Here is a 20169-nt window from a genome sequence, read left to right as displayed (position 1 = left end):
TTTCAAGGTAGAGGTGGACAGCTTCATTGTCTCCAACAAGGAGACCATCAAATATTTAGGCTGTGAAGTAGATAAGGCTCTCTCCTGGGAGAGCATGTCCCAAAAGGTTGTAACCAAGGTGAACCAACGAATCAAATTTTCTAGCCAGAAATTCTAGATTCCTGGATACAAAGGCTTTGCGAGCATTGGCAGGGGCCTGGGTCCAATGCTATTTCGATTATGCTTGCACTTCTTGGTTTGATGGTGCCCCCAAGAGCATTAAAATAGGCTTCAAACCACCCAAAACAAGTTAGTTAGGCTGATTTTGAAACTTCCTGCTTATACTCATTTGGAGCCATCCCATTTCAATAGTCTTGGTTGGCTCACAGTCGAAAAAATAGTTTCTTTGTTGAAACTGACCTTTGTATATAAAATCACCGTTGGTGAGGTTCCAAAATACTTTTGCAACTATTTTAACTACTTCAAACATAACCATTCTTACCTCACCAGAGGGAGTGCAACTAACTTAATTCCATTTAGGTTTAAGCTTAGCACCTTTGGACAGGTCACCTTCCTCTATTCAGCTGCAGTACTGCAGTATGGAACAGTCTGCCCTCCAACATAAAAACAGACACTGGACTGACCTGTTTTAAGATGTCCTTGCACAAGTGGCTCTCTGCTTAGGTATCCAGACTAGCCTTTTAATGAGTTTCTTGGTATTCTTCTTTGGTTTTAAGGTATCGCCAAATTGTGCTGTTTTTGTATGTATGTTTTCTGCTGTTTTGCACCTATCTTTCTGCTTGTTGCTCATCTTGTTTGCCAATGGAGGACCACAATGGAAATAAGTCGGCTGACTTTCTTGTGTTTTATCCTCATCAGAATGGTTTTAATGGATGTGCTGTTGCCAGTTACTCTACTCTGGGCATGAAGAAGAGAAAGCCCCTCACACCGAGGGGGTCGGCCTTCTGCTATCAACAACAGCAAAGAAAGCTCTGATTGGATGGGAGGCACATGGACCACGAATTATAACAGCCACTTTCAGAACCACAAAGCGGAAAATCAAGTTGAATGTGATACAATGCTATGCACCAACCAACGACAGCGATGATGGAAAAAAAGATGATTTCTACAACAGACTGCAGAGCATCCTGGAACAACAAAAAGAAAAAGACATCAGCATTCTTATGGGGGACTTCAATGCAAAGATTGGCGGAGACAACACAGGCTTCGAAAAAGTGATGGGAAAGCATAGCCTAGGAGAAATGAATGAAAATGGAGAGAGATTTGTGGACACCTGTGCCCTGAACAACCTGGTTATCGGAGGAAGCGTCTTCCCACATAAGAGGATCCACAAGGCAACCTGGGTATCACCGGATGGAGTGACCGAGAACCAGATAGACCACTTCTGCAGAGCCAGAAAATTCAGGAGATCACTACAGGACCTGCAAGTAAGGCGAGGAGCAGATATAGCATCAGACCACCACCTGCTACGCGCTATGCTCAAGCTGAAACTGAAGAAACACTGGATGGAAACAACATCAAAGAAACAGCAATTCAATGTCCACCTCTTAAAAGACACACAGATAAGAGAAGAGTTCACACTGAAGCTGAAGAACAGATACCAAGCCTTGCAAGACCTAAGAAGTGACGAAGGAGACCAGTAAGACCAATGGGAAAGGATAAGGGAAACTCTCACAACAACATGTAAGGAAGTGATTGGAATAAAGAAGAAACACCATAAAGAGTGGATATCAGCAGAAACACTACGCAACATAGAAGAAAGGAGACAGAAAAAGGCAGAAGTTAACAACGGCCGAACAAGGGCAACCAAGGCAAAAGCCCAAAAGGAGTACACCCAGGCAAACAGAAAGGTCAAAAGAAATGCCAAGAAGGATAAGTGAAACTACATCGACAACCTGGCTAAAGAAGCAGAAGAAGCAGCAGCATAAGGAAACATGAAGGAACTGTATGACACCACCAAGAAACTGTCCGGAAAGTTCAGCAGACCAGAACGACCAATCAAAGACAAGGAAGGAAAGACCATCAAAAGACTGGACCAACAGCAGGAGAGATGGGCAGAGTACTTTGAAGAACTCCTGAATAGACCAACACCACCTAACCCCCCGGACATTCAACCTGCAGAGTCTGACATAGTCATCAACTGTGGAAAGCCCAGCAAGCAGGAAATTCAACAGGCCATTGCACAACTAAGGAATAGTAAAGCAGCAGGACCAGACGACATCCCTGCGGAGGCACTGAAGGCCGACATAGACACCTCGGTAGAGATGCTACACCCTCTGTTTGAGAAGATCTGGGAGAAAGAGGAAGGGCCAATGGATTGGAAAGAAGGCTACCTGGTCAAAATACCCAAGAAAGGAGACCTCAGCCAATGCCACAACTACAGGGGAATCATGCTTCTATCAGTGCCAGGCAAACTCTTCAACCGAATCCTCCTCGAACGAATAAGGAGAGCAGTGGATCCGCAGCTGAGAGACCAGCAGGCAGGCTTCCGGCCCAATAGATCATGTGTGGACCAGATTGCAACCCTCCGAATCATAGTTGAGCAATCACTGGAATGGAACTTTCCACTATACGTCAACTTCGTAGATTACGAGAAGGCATTTGACAGCCTCCACAGAAACACCCTCTGGAAATTGCTTCGACACTACGGCATACCAGTAAAGCTTGTCAACATCATGAGGAACTCCTATGAAGGAATGACCTGCAGAGTCATACATAGCGGACAGCTCACACGAAGCTTTCAAGTGAAGACCGGAGTAAGGCAAGGCGGTATACTGTCCCCTTTCATTTTCCTCCTGGCCATCGACTGGATATTGAAGACCACAACAGCACATAGGAGGAATGGGATCCAGTGGACACTGACAACACAACTGGACGACCTGGACTTCGCAGACGACCTTGCCCTACTATCCCACAGTCGACAACAGATGCAGGAGAAGACGAACATACTGGCAGACACCTCAACACAACTAGGCCTCAACATCCACCAGGCAAAGACCAAAATACTCAGAATCGGCACAAGCATTGAAGACCCAGTGGACCTGGAGGGAACAGCACTTGAGGAAGTACAATCCTTCACCTACCTAGGTAGCATCATCGACAAGAAGGGTGGCACAGAGGCAGATGTCAGAGCAAGAATCAGCAAGGCAAGGGCCTCATACATCCAACTAAAGAACATCTGGAGCTCCAAGGTAATCAGTCAGCAGACAAAGATCAGACTCTTCAAATCCAACATCAAGCCAGTACTCCTATACGGATCAGAGACGTGGAGGATAACTAAGATCACAATGACTAGAGTGCAGTCATTCATCGACAGATGCCTGAGGCGGATCCTGAACATCCACTGGCCAGATACCATCAGTAACAACGATCTCTGGCAGAGAACGAACGAACAACCAGTGGAAGAACAAATAAGGAGAAGAAGGTGGGGATGGATCGGCCACACACTGCGTAGACCAAGCACCAGCACCACCAGACAGGCCCTTAGATGGAACCCCCAAGGCAAAAGGAAGAGAGGCCGGCCCAAGAACACCTGGCACAGGGACTTGGAGACAGACATCACACAGAGCGGACTGACATGGAAACAGCTGGAAAGAAAAGCACAGGACAGAGGACCCTGGCGAACTGTTGTCGACGGCCTATGCTCCTCCAGGAGCGATAGGTGCAAGTAAGTAAGTAAGTAAGTAAGCGTTGCCAGTGTGGCACAGCTGTATATGTATTTTAATTTTAATTTTAATTTTTTTTATTTTAATTTAAACATTCTTTCCAAAAAAGAAAAGAAAAAAATCACACACACACACACACCACTGAGACTTGTAATGTAGCCAATAAACAATATTCAGAGACTCAATCCCTGTTAATTCTCTCACTGCAGTGCTTGAGGATCTGAAATACTGGACCTAGTTTTTGCCACGGCGCTGGGTCAGCAGGCCCGGCCGGGGTCAGAAGATGGCAAAATAAGGACATTCAGTCAGTCACTCATGGACGTTTAGTGAGTTTAGTGAAGGGGCGGGGCTAGGGAAGAGAGGTCATAGCTAGGGATAGGAAGGTGGTAGAGAGTTGGGATTTGAGGGGTAGTAGTGTGTGTGTGTGTGTGTGTGTGTGTGTGTGTGTGTGTGTAAAAACTCACCGTTTTCTTTTGAACGGGCCCTTTGGTATGTCAGCTACAGGTATCATCTGCTCTCCAGGTCTGACCCACATTATAGGACCATCATCACTCTCTGTGGGATCCATCAGCCTCAGACTGGAGAAGGTTCCCCACGGCAGAGTCCGCTAAAGATAGAGAGAGAGAGAGAGAGGGAAAGAGAGAAGGGAGAAGAATGTAAACAGTGTGAATACATACATTCAAGTTCATTCAGTGATTAATTTGTTCACTTATCCATTCTTTCAATAATTTCAGAGCTGCAAAAAAGAGAAATGTCATAGGCCAAAATTGATCCATGGCGAAACCTTTTCCCCCATAAGATTCAACACGCTCTGTTTTAATGACATTTAAAGGAGAATTCAGTTTTTTTACAACTTTTTCCCCAGCTCCTCAGTTTGTAATACATATGATGTTATTTCAGCTCAAATAAATACACGCAGCCATCGAATTCAAATGCATCGTCCATATTCTCAAAAACAGATAAATATCAGCAGTTAGCATGCTAGGCTAGGAGCTGCCTGCTATCTACCAATGTGACGGACAGCAAACAGAGCTGAGCCAGCTGCACCAAGGTAAATATTTTCTCATTGTCTCTATGATATAATAACGATGTGAGCCGCTGCACAGGAATCAAATCGGACTTACCAGGGTGACTTGAAAATCATATTTAAAGCTAGAAATAAGGTTGTAAACTGAATTCTCAGAATATATCATCACTTTTGAGATAAGATGCTTATAAGTGGATAAATAAAGAATTCATATTAGAGCGAAGAAGACATTTTCTGATTCGTGCATTTCTAAATAATCAGGGGGCCAAATGCTTTTTTGAGTTTACAGTATGTAAAAAAAAAAAATCCAATGTCCATCCCTTGTTTATAGCTGTAGTAACCAAATATTTAGGATGGATGGAGTATTTTGTCTATCCTTAACTCTTTGTGAGTTAATAAGTGTAACACTATCAATCGTTTTCAAAAAAATTCCTTCAAATTCTGTTCTATATTCACATCTGCAGAACTAAACTGTGTGAAACACAACAACTTTGAAGCACTTTTGCTCTTTGTCGTTGACCCCCGCACACACACACACACACACACACACACACACACACACACACCATGCTCAATGTAACCCCCCCCCCCATAATACCCTACACCACAAATTAATAGAATAAATACAAGGATGTACAGTAAATTACTTTTTAGTCTTAAATTCATAACTCACAGTAAAATAAATAATGCCGCTAATGATTAAGTAAAATAAACATACAATGTGTACAAAAGATGTGATCAGAAGTGAGCATCTAAAATGTACATCACAAAAATGATCAAGTGAAAATATTGAGTGTCAGTGGATATGGAATATGGTAGAAGTTCCCCTCTGTGCTTCCATGGCTTTGGTTTGTGTTTTCTCATCAATGATAAGCATGTTTGCTAATGTAATTTTCCCCACCGTAGAACATGGTGGGGAACATAGGCTACATAGCTTGTAAAACGACATTGCCCGACATAGCTTGCAAAACACATAGCTTGCAAAACATAGCTTGCAAAATCCATAGCTTGCAAAACAGAGCTTGCAAAACGCATGGTATTTGCTAATGTGGCTAGTGGTTAGAAATGGGAAGGTCTCGCACAAAAATTTGGCAGTGCATCTCTTCTTCTTGGGACGTGTTTGACGGCGGTCCTCCACCGGGAGCTTGAGCGAGTGCAGTGACACAGTTACGCACCATGCGTCACTCGTCACTGCCTCTGGGTTGGGTTGCCAGTTACCACAACATATCCTACAAATCGGGAGATTAGCGGGAGAAATTACCAATCGGGAGCACAGCGGGAGAAAGGGTTAAAAATCGGGAGATTCCCGCGTAAATTGGGAGTGTTGGCAGGTATGACACACACACTTGGTTTTGTAGCATAGTAACACATAAGGAGCTGCAGTTTCCTCATTTATTCCCTGATTCAACTACAAGATACCATATTTGGAAATTATTATCTTGCACTTGCTAATTTGACAGCCTCTGTCACTTTTACTCATTCAGGATCCATCCATCCAGCCATTCATTTGCTGTTGGGCACTGCTTCCATTCTTTTCCATGTCTGCCTCACCTGCAGAAAGGGCGACTCCTCCAGCATGCTGAGGAATTCTGGGAAATAATCGCCGACCTCCTCGTCCACGGCTCCGACCAGGCTGATCTGTCTCATGGGCCCAGCTCTGTATGTACCATGGCTGTACGTTCTCTTCACCTGCAATAAGCACCAGTGTTGGGCAAGTTACTTTCAAAATGTAATATACTACATAGGGATGTTCATCAGTTATCGAAAATCGATAATTGATCGTTAAGGAATGGAATCGATCATGTGGAATTTTTATCGATTATTGTTATTATATATATATTTTTTTTTTTGCGGACTAGGCTTGGGTGGAATTCGTTCCTCCTCGCCCCACTCCATTGCACAGCGAGCCGACTAACGTGAGGTGGAGCTTCATATAGTCTCCAGTTTTCTGGCTGGACACGGGCCTTTGTGCCAACAAAACTGTTTTAAACATGGGGAATTCACACCGGCATGCGCCGGGGACAGCAGAGTGTTGGAGAGGAGACACATTGAAATAAAGAGTTAATTGAAGAGAGCACGTTGTCTTTCGTATTTTCTGCCATAGGCATTCATTTTGTAAAAAAAAATATATATATATATATATATATATATATATATATATATATATATATATATATATATGAAGAGAAAGGAGAGTCCCCATGCACAGCCAGTGGAAAGATCAGGTGCTGGTAGGTTGCAGGTACAAGGCATAAAACAAAAGAAGGTACCACCGCACACTGGAGTCAGGATTTAACTGAGATTTATTCAGCAAACGATGCGTTTCGCTGTAGCAGCTTCATCAGGTTTGCTCATACAACCAAGAGGGCCCAGGTGAGCCTAAGTAGTAACAGGACCTAATTGGTCACATGACCAATTAGGAAATCAATTTTTTTCACAATTTTTTTTTTTTTTTTTTTTTAGTTTACAGGTTGCAGAAAAATACATAATATCATAGTCAAAAAGGTAATTACAATATCACAAAAGGAATGGCAATATATAATAAGTTAAAAAGCAAGAACATAAGCTAGCATTAATATGCAGCACTGGCAGAGTTACATAAATGAGCATATTTGAAAGTTAAGCTCAAAATCTATAAAGAATATGAGGACCTATACAATAAGAGTTACAGCAATGCAAGGTTAAACTCCAATTCTATTTAGAAAAAGAGGAACCACAACATTCATCTAAGAGTTACAGCAATGCAAACAGTTACAAGGTTAAGCTCAAATTTTATTTAGAAAAGGAGTACCTAACATAAATCTTAGCGTTATAGCAATGCAAACAATTACAAAGATAAGTTCAATCAAGAAGGGGGCAATAAAAATTACAGCAATAGGCAATAAAGAAGGTTAAGCTCCACTTTGGTCTAGAAGTAGAGGACCTGTAACTCCCTCAATTGCTAAAGGGGAGGGGGTGAGTGTCAGGGGGCATAGTGGCTGAGTGGCTCATCTCTCCCTAGGACACCAATCTGAGAAGAGAGACAAGAATTAATATATAATCACAAAGTTATACAGTTACAAAAAACAACTAAAATCCTGGGTTTCGTTCAGGCCAAACGGTTCAATTGTATTTAGCTCATGGATCCAGAAGGACTCTCGTCTGAGAAGTTGGTTAACTATGTTGCCCCCTCTTGGATTGGGTTGTATTTTTTCAATTCCTATAAATTTGAGAGAGGAGGCTGAACCATGATTTTTTTCTTTGTAATGCCTGGCGATGGCGTAATCCAGGTTGCCGTTCCTAATGGCGGCTTTATGTTCTGCAATTCTCAGCTTGAGAAGGCGTTTTGTCTGGCCTATGTACATAGATCCACAAGGGCAAAGTAAGGCATAAATCACATGGGTTGAGAGGCAATTAATAAAATCCTTAATAACATATTTCTTTCCTGAATGGGGATGATTAAATTTCTTAGTATCAAATGTATTTGAACAGTGTGCACATTTACCACATCTGTAGTTACCATACACTTGTTGAGCGAGCCAGTTAGTTTGTATGGGCTCTTTATACATGGAGGAAACAACAACATCTCTTACATTTCTGCCCCTTCTAAAACTGAATCGGGGTCTTGAGGAGGACAGGTGGTTCAGGCCTGGGTCACATTCCAAGATATGCCAATGCTTATTTATAATGTGTTTGACTTGCTTGGAGGCAGTGCAGTATTCAGACACAAAAGTGGTTCTGCTTTCAGTGTGTTGGGGCGGGGGATTGAAGAGCTCCTCCCGATCTCTGCCATTCACTTTTTCAATAGCTTTGTCAATAAGTGTTTGGTCATAACCTCTTTGTCTGAAACGTTGAGCCATTTCTTTAGCCTTAATTTGAAAATCGTCCTCCTTACTGCAAATTCTCCTCAGTCTCACAAACTGACCATAAGGGATGTTGTTAATCATATGGTCAGGATGGAAACTGGTGGAGTGCAAAAGAGTGTTTCTATCGGTTTCCTTTCTATAAATAGATGTCTCCAATAGTCTCCTTTCATTAATAGAAATCAAAAGATCCAGGAAATGAATTTTTTCACAACTAAATTCAATAGTAAAGTGTAAAGTGGGGTAGGTACTATTGTGGAGGATGCACTCTGCTCAAGACAACACTTAAGAATGCTTTGGACACTGTCAATTTCACTACTATGGAAACTGCATTAAAAAAGGAATTGACTATTTTTGAAGATGAACTCAAGGCCTACAAAAGAAAAAAGTTTGAACGAGATGCAGAGGACTACAGAAAAGGAGTTGTCTACAACTGGAGACCTGTTTGGAGACATCATGACGCACGGCACAGCCAAAGGCGCGGCGGAGACGCACCACCACAACAAGGACGAGGACGAGGTCACAGCCGACCAGGACAACGCCGGGGGCTTCTCCTGACCAGTGAGCAGTGGTCATCCGACCTAGAGCAGAGTGCATCCTCCACAGATGAGAGTTTTTTAGGAATAGGACGCGGACAAGGCAGGGGCCGCCCAAGAAAACGAGGAGGGGACAGCGGAGATCTCTACAAAGCGGCCGGCGGGCAGTGGCAGATGACAACACGGAGCCAGAGGGACAATTACAATCGGTAATAAATATTTCTGATCACACCCTAACAGCCCCCCAATTGAATGTTTTGAGTCGTGGACTCTCCTTTGTCCCTACTAATCGTGTCAATGCTTTCAAATTAAAGGTTGATACTTATAAATTCTTTAGGCAGCTACACTTGAAACATTTTTTTCACACCAAAATTGATGTATCTACTGGGGGAGGTACTGATCCCCTGAGCAAGTTCAAGAAAAAATCTAAGTTTATGCCCCCTGGGGCTCCCAACCCCACACTTGCTACCTTCAGCAAGCTAGTGGAAAAAGACATTGCAGCGGCTGTCAGCTCCACAGACCATGGTAAGGGCCGATGTAACATCACTGTAGTCGAGAGAAAAGCCCTGAATGATCTACATGGTAATTCAAGAATTGTTATAAAGCCAGCCGACAAGGGAGGTGCGGTGGTTATTCAAAACACCAAGGACTATGTCGCTGAAGCCCTTAGACAGTTAAGCAATACCACCTTCTATAGCCCGTTGCTGCAGAGCCCTGTGGATACTTTTAAAGCACAAAGGGATGATATTTTGAATGCTGCATTGAGAAACAAATTGATCACGAAGAGTCAATTTGAATTTTTAGAAACTGAACACCCTGTCACTCCTATTTTTTATCTGCTGCCTAAAATTCACAAAAGGTTGGATAACCCTCCAGGTAGGCCCATTATAGCCAGTAATAATTCCCTGTCTGAACCTTTAAGTCAGTTTGTAGACCACTTCCTCAGGGACATTGTTAAGACACTTCCCTCATATGTAGCGGACACCAGAGATGTTTTAAAATTTTTGTCTGATATATATATGCCCAATAATGCTTTTTTGGTCTCTTTTGACGTAGACAGCCTTTACACTAACATTCCACATGATGGCGGTCTAGAAGCCATGGAGTTTTACCTTGGCCCTAAGAAAGATGATCTCCCTGTGGAATTGCTTTTGTCTCTTATTAAATTTATTTTGAAATGTAATTATTTCATCTTTGATAACAAATATTATTTGCAAGTTCAAGGCACAAGTATGGGATCACCTTTCGCCCCAAATTATGCAAATTTATTCATGGGTTTGTGGGAAAATAGATATATTTTTAACAATAACCCTTTTTCTAATAACATTCTGTTCTTCAAGCGGTATATTGATGACATCATCATGGGGTTCAACGGTTCTGAACTGGAATTGAGAGCATTTACTGACTATATCAATAGTACCTACCCCACTTTACACTTTACTATTGAATTTAGTTGTGAAAAAATTCATTTCCTGGATCTTTTGATTTCTATTAATGAAAGGAGACTATTGGAGACATCTATTTATAGAAAGGAAACCGATAGAAACACTCTTTTGCACTCCACCAGTTTCCATCCTGACCATATGATTAACAACATCCCTTATGGTCAGTTTGTGAGACTGAGGAGAATTTGCAGTAAGGAGGACGATTTTCAAATTAAGGCTAAAGAAATGGCTCAACGTTTCAGACAAAGAGGTTATGACCAAACACTTATTGACAAAGCTATTGAAAAAGTGAATGGCAGAGATCGGGAGGAGCTCTTCAATCCCCCGCCCCAACACACTGAAAGCAGAACCACTTTTGTGTCTGAATACTGCACTGCCTCCAAGCAAGTCAAACACATTATAAATAAGCATTGGCATATCTTGGAATGTGACCCAGGCCTGAACCACCTGTCCTCCTCAAGACCCCGATTCAGTTTTAGAAGGGGCAGAAATGTAAGAGATGTTGTTGTTTCCTCCATGTATAAAGAGCCCATACAAACTAACTGGCTCGCTCAACAAGTGTATGGTAACTACAGATGTGGTAAATGTGCACACTGTTCAAATACATTTGATACTAAGAAATTTAATCATCCCCATTCAGGAAAGAAATATGTTATTAAGGATTTTATTAATTGCCTCTCAACCCATGTGATTTATGCCTTACTTTGCCCTTGTGGATCTATGTACATAGGCCAGACAAAACGCCTTCTCAAGCTGAGAATTGCAGAACATAAAGCCGCCATTAGGAACGGCAACCTGGATTACGCCATCGCCAGGCATTACAAAGAAAAAAATCATGGTTCAGCCTCCTCTCTCAAATTTATAGGAATTGAAAAAATACAACCCAATCCAAGAGGGGGCAACATAGTTAACCAACTTCTCAGACGAGAGTCCTTCTGGATCCATGAGCTAAATACAATTGAACCGTTTGGCCTGAACGAAACCCAGGATTTTAGTTGTTTTTTGTAACTGTATAACTTTGTGATTATATATTAATTCTTGTCTCTCTTCTCAGATTGGTGTCCTAGGGAGAGATGAGCCACTCAGCCACTATGCCCCCTGACACTCACCCCCTCCCCTTTAGCAATTGAGGGAGATACAGGTCCTCTACTTCTAGACCAAAGTGGAGCTTAACCTTCTTTATTGCCTATTGCTGTAATTTTTATTGCCCCCTTCTTGATTGAACTTATCTTTGTAATTGTTTGCATTGCTATAACGCTAAGATTTATGTTAGGTACTCCTTTTCTAAATAAAATTTGAGCTTAACCTTGTAACTGTTTGCATTGCTGTAACTCTTAGATGAATGTTGTGGTTCCTCTTTTTCTAAATAGAATTGGAGTTTAACCTTGCATTGCTGTAACTCTTATTGTATAGGTCCTCATATTCTTTATAGATTTTGAGCTTAACTTTCAAATATGCTCATTTATGTAACTCTGCCAGTGCTGCATATTAATGCTAGCTTATGTTCTTGCTTTTTAACTTATTATATATTGCCATTCCTTTTGTGATATTGTAATTACCTTTTTGACTATGATATTATGTATTTTTCTGCAACCTGTAAACTAAAAAAAAAAAAAAAAAAAAAATTGTGAAAAAAATTGATTTCCTAATTGGTCATGTGACCAATTAGGTCCTGTTACTACTTAGGCTCACCTGGGCCCTCTTGGTTGTATGAGCAAACCTGATGAAGCTGCTAGAGCGAAACGCGTCGTTTGCTGAATAAATCTCAGTTAAATCCTGACTCCAGTGTGCGGTGGTACCTTCTTTTGTTATATATATATATATATATTATAGATGGGAATAGATTAATTTTTTTAATCTAGATTAATCTAGATTAATCCTGGTCATTAATCTAGATTAATCTAGATTAAAATGGGTCATTTGAAGTCTGTCGAAGCCATTCAAAATATGTGTGTGCAACATAAATAATGACTAGAAGTAAGTCCTTGTGAACAGGTTTCTGTTTATTCAATTCAACTTGAATAGCCAGTAGGCATTTAAAGGTAAGAAACCAGCAGGTTACACACATGGTTTGTCTTCATCTGGACAAAGTTCTATCCTGAACTACCTGGAATGAGATCACCGGGATCACTCGTGAATATTCATGAGTGTGGCTCCCGCACGTCAGAGAGGCTGGGAGGAGGAGAGAGAGAGCATGATGCCAGAGCCCGGCTAGCTGCATCTCTCATGCACAGCCGGCACGGAGCATCGGGAGCGTTTGGAAGCGTTTGAGGGCAAATCGGCTCATGACTCTTGCTATAGCCTACACGGTGCCACACGACAACGATGGACTGACGGAGGAGAGAGCAAAAGAGAGAGAGAGAGAGACAGAGAGAGGGAGACGGAGAGAGAGAGAGACGCCGCCACCTCGTGTTTTTGAAGCATGCACATTATTTAGAGCAGATGACTGCCAGGTCAGTAGTGTAGGCCACTGGAAGATGACTAGAGAGCAGGTTCGGTTGTTCACGCCCCCCCACAGCAGCCAGGATGGGGGAGGCAGACATAAATGTCCGCGCTTACATACCTGTTCCATTCTAAAGTGATAATCATCATGGCCTGCTCAATATAAGTGGACCCTGCTACCAGACAACTTTGAGAATAGATTAACGGCGATAATTTTTTTATCGCGCGTTAAGAGTCTCGCGTTAACGCAGCCGTTAACGGCGTTAACGATCCCATCTATAATATATATAAATATATTATTATTATTAATATGATCGATAATCGATAATTGATCGTTAATTTTCCCCGATTTTCGATTATGGAAATTTTTCAAAATGAACATCCCTACTACATATTACTAGTTACATTCGTTTGAAAGTAATAAGTTACTTTACAATATGACTTTCTGTGTAGAGTAACACTACTTATTACACTACTTTTGCATTACTTTTTACCAAAACAACAGCAGCAGCAGAATGACATTGCCGCCTCGGAACATCCCGAAAAATAATTTCAACCGCCTTGAAATCAGTGTAAACAATCCAAAATTCTAAATGTTATTCTTTTCCTTTGTTATTGTCATCTATAGTGGTTAGTTGCATAAAAACACAGTTTGATTAGGAAATGATTGTATCTTTTTTAAATATGTGCTTTGATTTAACTCATTGAGTGCCAGCCACTTTTGGAGAACGGAAGCTCCCAGTGCCAGAGTTTCAGAGCGTTTTCAGTGATTTCTCGAGGCCCACAGAATATTGTGTGATATTACTATGTAAACACCGAACACGCACAAAGAACGAGGAGACTCTCTTCTATCATCTGCAAAAAAAAGTTTATTGATACCATTTTCCGTTCTTTAGTTATGAGCCGGAGAAGATAGGCTGTTTTGAGCAAAAAGACAGGTTTCAAATTATAAGCTGAGATATTCAGCCTTTTGTGAAATGAAGCATTTCAAGCACATTCACTGACTCTAGCTAATATTTTCTGATGTAGTGACGTGGTGTAGTTCTGTGGAGCCTGCGTGCCCCACCCCCCTCTCCCCCCCTCAGCTGCAAACTCCTCCCCACACGCACCCAGTCTATTTTCGGAGCCTCCGTTTTTGCGCCGGGCAGCTCCCGGGCGGCTCCCAGCGCGACAAGTAAATGCCAAACGGGACTGCAGGGAAAGGTTTGGCCCTTCGGCATCGGGTGCTGCCTTTCTGGTGGGTAATCGTGTGGAGAAACTATATGCAGACAGACAGACAGAGGCAGAGGAGCTCAGTTGTGGGTGCGGATTGACTGATGTTCGCAACCAACTTCAGCTGCAGACAGAGCAATCTATATGGCTCTGGCTGCATCATGCATCGGTTTCTCTTTGATCACGGCTTTTTCCTGCAGTTTTCCGGACCTTTCTGTAATCTGGAGAGCACTGTCGCCACCTAATGAGTCCGTAAAATAGGTTATACACCTTCAATAGCTCCCATATTTGTACAGGAGATGCCTGATGCTTTGATCCACGTCCCACCGTCAAAAAACGCAATTGACGAACATACTCGTCCTTGGCACTCTACGTTACTAAACGAAATGACGAACATACTCGTCCATGGCACTCAATGAGTTAATCAACTGTAACTCAATTTGTAACTTGAGTTACTTGACAAAGTAACTTGTATAATATTACTGAAATCCTATAAGTAATAAGTTATATTACTGAGTTACTGCTAAAAGTAATATATTACATGTAATATGTTACTTTTGTAATGAGTTACCCCCAACACTGATAAGCACAGCACATATTACATACACACTATACACACACACAGTATACAACATTACATACACACTATACACACACAGTACACAAAATTACATACACACTATACACAAGTACACAACATTACATACAAGCTATACACACACAGTATATACAGTATACAAACCTTTATTACACAGCTTTGCTGAATACTCTATTCTGATTGGTCAATTATGGTCTGTTATTTGTGAATAGGCTGCTGCTATCAATAAAAGACCAGTGCTATGGACGCAGTTGTGATCAACCGTAGAATCTAACAGACCCTTTTTTTTAAGCAGAACCAATAAAATCGTTTTTAAATCAATAAAATAAATCTTTTCATCAATATTTTGTGTGATTTATTGAGTTCTTAATGAGTTACCATGTAATAAGTGGTATAATGCGTCGGGGTCCTGCATCATGAGCCGTTAATGAGCCGCTTTCTGTACAATATCCCTAGGGCCATATGAAATCCATTTTGCTTTTTCCAAATTGCATTTTATTTTTTTCCAAATCCAATTTTAATTTTAATTGTCTCTCTCAGACAGACTCTTCGACATGTTTCTCAAAGTGAACCAAGTTGTGAGGTAACACAAGGGTCAAGACCAACCCCCCCTCTCAAAACTAAATCATTTCTTTAGACCTATTTAACAATTATGAAATCATTCAGACACTACAATACTACAATAATTAGGTCTATGGTTTTGATCATTAGGCCTACTTTTATCAATTTCAGCCAAATTATGGAAAATTCTGCAATATTCCATGTTTTACAGTTGATTCCATTTATATTACCAAATTCCATGATTCATTTTTTCCCCTCATTTTGCGGAAATCATATGGCCCTATATTATTAATGTTATTATTAACCCTTAGATGTTTCACAGTATGTTTCACCTATATATTACAACTAGGTAAGTAGCATCATAGCCCTGACCAACAGAGCTACAGCCAACTCCAGTATCCAAATTTAAAAAAAATTTAACTGCTTATAATTAGGAGTGGGACAAAATATTGATCCTGGAATATATCATCATATTTCCTCTTGTTATTGATACACTGGTGCCAAATATCAATATTTTTTTATTAAAACATGCAGGCTTAATTTGCACGTGTGTTTATTTAGCTTAGCACTAAGCTAAGACTCTATACACTTTGTACGTACATTGTTTCATCTCAGTTGTCAAATTCTGTGAAACTGACACCACAATGCAGTGAATAAATACATAATTCCTGCTTTTTGCTTTTTCATCTGTATTTTTTCTTCTTCAGTTACACAGATATCGTGATGTATTGTAGATGAATTGCCTTGCAATGTATCGAGTATCAGAGAATCGCTGTATCGTGATAGTATCGTTATCATGGGCAACGTATCGTTAAAGTATCGCATTGTGAGTTACTCTGTGATTCCCACCCCTACTTATAACGGTACCCAGAGGAATGTGTAAACATATAAACACAATCTAAACACAAACGCCTATTCCGTGTCCCAAACCAGACAAAGTTTAAATGCTCCCCAGCCTCCCCCAACAGAATCTTATAAAGCACACGGTGGGTGCGATTATTATAGGGTGTCTCACAAACTATTTCTACTGCTGGTGGAAATACTCTAGTTGGATCATGTTGTGTGTGTGTGTGTGTGTGTGTGTGTGTGTGTGTGTGTGTGTGTGTGTGTGTGTGTGTGTGTGTGTGCGTGCGTGCGTGCGTGCGTGGCTGGTGGTGTCATTGATGTTTTTGCTGCACCAGTGTGATCAACAGACTGCTGCTCTTCACTTGGCTGACAGAGCATCGTGTGTGTGTGTGTGTGTGTGTGTGTGTGTGTGTGTGTGTGTGTCTTGGCCCTCAACAGAGTCTGTGTGTATTAAGTGTGTGTGTGTGTGTGTGTGTGTGTGTGTGTGTGTGTGTGTGCAGTACGTGCAGCATGTGGCCTGTGTGCTGTACTCTTGCTGAAAACTCAGTATAGGGGTGTGTGTGCGTGTGTGTGTGTGACACTGTGTGAGACTGTGTGTGTTAGCCAGATCCTTGGCTGCACGCCTCCAGTGAGTCACCACTTTACAACAAGGCAGCGATAAAGAGAGATGAGAAAAGAGACAGAGCAGGGGGAGTGAGGATAGAGAGAGGACAGAAAGGATTAAGGGGAAGAGAGAGAGATGCAGAGAGAGAGAGAGAGAGAGAGAGAGAGAGGCTACAGACACCTCAAAACTAGTGACCCCTCCTCCTACCATCACCAAGCCTTACAAAGCCAAGAGGAGAGCATAGAGAGGAGCCCCCTCATTCAGCTTGTCCTGAGACTGACCCCCAACCAGGGATTCCGTTAGCCGGCAATTGTCGGCTTTTAGCCGGTATTTGTTGCCATGGGCCGGCAAATTAAAAGTTCACCGGCTCAAGTAGCCGGTTGGAAATGTGCCAAATACATAAATTCCTTATACAAAATATAGCCTAATATTGTGTGACCTATAGCCAGTGATGTTGCCATAAACTACAACTTACGGTAAATATAGACTTAAATATATTATATATTTTTGCCCCACTGTTATGTTGAGTGTTTGGTGAAAAAGGGAAAAAATATAGCAGACGCTCTTTAACTGTAATGCACCATGCAAAAGCCACACACTGCAGCTCTGCAGCATCCCGCGGCTGACAGCGCTTTGGCTTGACACAAGAGACCGAAATGCCAACGCAGACATCCCTCGGCCAGTTCTTTTTATGTAACGATGGTCCAGAACAAGAATATAAAGAAATTAAGAGCCTCAATCTCCCCCAAAATTAACCAAAAGTACAAAGAATTTGAAAATATCACGGACACATCTGCACTTCAATATCTTCTGGGAGAGAAACCTGAATGCACCATTTTAGCAGCACATTATGTGTGGAGCTGCCATCAGCTGAGGGACAGCCAGTGGACAGGAGAGCCATCCACATCTGGCTGAAACACAGAACACTTAACATACTGTATTATTTGCACTCGCATCCAGTTTATTGGTTTGCGTGTCTAAATTTGTTGTTCCAAATAGGTTTTTTGGACAACACTAATATTTTATTTGATCTTATTTTATTCTATTTTATTTGTCTGTTTTGTTTTGTTTTTCTCTCTCTCTTCTGAAGATTTCAAAATAACAATGGTTATTTACAGATTCTGTGAATTTTTTGTTAATATACTGTAAATGCTCACTATTTGCACTATCACCGTTTAATTGCCCGTTTATTAGTTTTGTTATTATTCTGAATAGATTCTGGTCAACAATAGTCTTCTATTCTATTCTATCTTATCACATTCCATTCCATTTTCTTTTCTCTTCCTCTTTGAATATCTTCAGATTTTGTGATTTATGTTACTGGGTAACAAAATGTCTTGTTTTCTGTTTTTTGTTTCTTTGTAATTGCTAAGTGTTGCTAATGTATGCTTTGGCAATGTAAGATGCAACTTATCATGCCAATAAAGCCCTTTTGAATTTGAATTTGAGAGGCAGAGTGAGAGAGAGGCAGGGGGAGAGAGAGAGAGGCAGAGGGAGAGGCAGAGGGAGACACAGATGGGAGAGGGAAAGAGAGGAAGAGGGAGAGAGGGGGGACAACAGGACCAGAAGATATATCAGACAGGGAATAGTGAGAGGCAGAAATGGTAGAGAGGAAGAGGAGTAGGCCAGTGTTTCCCCTACTATTCTACAGGCCTGGCGGGCCCGCCAGGCCAATGAAGCAGAAAAACAATTGCAATTTATTTATTTATTTTTAGATTTTTTTTTCTGCTCTCCCCCAAATCTCAATAAACCTTTATGGCATACTATTACTACTGGTGTTGACAGTAATAGAAGATGCCAAATCATTCAAAACAATAAGCATTTTGCTTTCAGGAGCATTGCGCCAGCGTGCAGCGCTGTTCCAAAACGTGTCCGGGTGTCGTTGCCTGGGAAACGCACATCCCATAATACAACTGTTCGCATCGCATCCCATAATAGCATGATGATACTTGGGATGCCATTGCGAACATAGATGCGAACAGGTTAGCTAAAAGTTTAGCGATGCCAGCGAGGGCCCCCACCGTTGCGGTCGGGGTACATTTCGAAATACCTCCAGGCCTGAACATTTTTCTAGGGGAAACACTGAGGCCAGTAGGAGAGATGGAGAGAGGGAGGGTGGGTGAAGGGGGTCAGAGAGGGTGAGAGGTAGAAGGTGAGAGGAGAGGGAGAGGGGGAGAGGAGAGTGGGAAAGAGGAGAGCGGGAGAGGAGAGGGAGAGAGTGAGAGAGGAAAGGGTGAGAGGGAGAGAGGAGAGGGAGGGAGGGGGAGAGAGCAGAGGGTGAGAGGAGAGGTAGGGGTGAGAGGTGAGGGTGAGAGGAGAGGGTGAGAGAGGAGATGGAGAGAGGAGAGGGTGAGGAGAGAGGAGATGGAGAGAGGAGATGGGGAGAGGAGAGGGGGAGAGGAGATGGCAAGAGGAGAGGGGGAGGAGAGGGGGAGAGATTCAAGATTCAAGATTCAAGATTCAAGTTTATTATTTGTCCCAGAAGGGCAATTTGTGTGCAAGCAGATATAAAAAACATAGTGAATACATGTAAAAACAAAAACATGGACAAATAAAAACAAACATGGAGCATGTGCAGCAGTTTTCCAGCAGAAATGGATCAAGTAAACACAGGATATAGTAAAAGTAAAGTAAAAACACACCTCAAAGGATCTGTACAATGTACTTAAAAGTAGTAAAGACACGTACAATGTACTTAAAAGTAGTAAAAGACACGTACATGAACTTAAAAGTAATAAGAGTCCGGGACTATTTGAGCTCGCATAAATAGGTAGGTAAAAAATAAATAAAATATATCTTGAATATAAAATATAAAGAATATTAGTAGCAACAACCTACCTAGAGGGGGAGAGAGGAGAGGGTGAGAGGAGTGGGTGAGGAGAGGGGGAGAGAGGAGAGGGTGAGAGGAGATGGAGAGAGGAGTGGGTGAGGAGAGGGGGAGAGAGGAGATAGAGAGAGGAGATGGGCAGAGGAGAGGAGAGCGACATTAAGATGGAGGTGAAGAGAGGTGTGGGTGAAAGACAGGATGAGAGGATGCGGGGCTAATGAAGATGGAAGTAATGAAGCAGAACAGGGCTGAAGCTCTCAGCTTCGTCCTTGAGCACGACACTAAATCCCCAAATTTCTCCAGTGAGGCAAATTGAACAAGACCGAGGATGCTCTCAAGTGTGTGTGTGTGTGTGTGTGTGTGTGTGTGTGTGTGTGTGTGTGTGTGTGTGTGTGTGTGTGTGTGCGCGTGTGTGTTGCAGTAGTGTTCTTGGTCCACTAGCCTGATTAAATAAATGTGTTCTGCTGCTTGATTAACAGGGATCGGCCATAAAAAATAAAAACAAATGTTTGAACGTTTAATCACAGGGATAAATGTCAGCTTTTGTCATTTGGTTGCTAACAT

General features: G+C 41.9%; 1 protein-coding gene across 1 annotated transcript in view; it reads right to left on the bottom strand.

The window, feature by feature from the left end:
- The window catches only part of LOC310800023 (uncharacterized protein), a gene marked incomplete at both ends in the record, with an annotated part of 172320 nt that overhangs the window by 29453 nt on the left and 122698 nt on the right, over window positions 1–20169 (bottom strand). The window contains 2 exons of the mRNA XM_083662620.1: window positions 4130–4272; window positions 6244–6381. Of these exons, the coding sequence (XP_083518746.1) occupies window positions 4130–4272; window positions 6244–6381 (281 nt within the window). The remainder of the gene's footprint in view (window positions 1–4129; window positions 4273–6243; window positions 6382–20169) is intronic.

The sequence above is a fragment of the Poromitra crassiceps genome (genome assembly GCF_964638095.1).
Source record: "Poromitra crassiceps genome assembly, chromosome: 2".
NCBI classification, from domain to species: Eukaryota; Metazoa; Chordata; class Actinopteri; order Beryciformes; family Melamphaidae; genus Poromitra; species Poromitra crassiceps.
The sequence above is the reverse complement of the archived record's forward strand: the minus strand, read 5'-3'. Positions and strand labels throughout refer to the sequence as shown.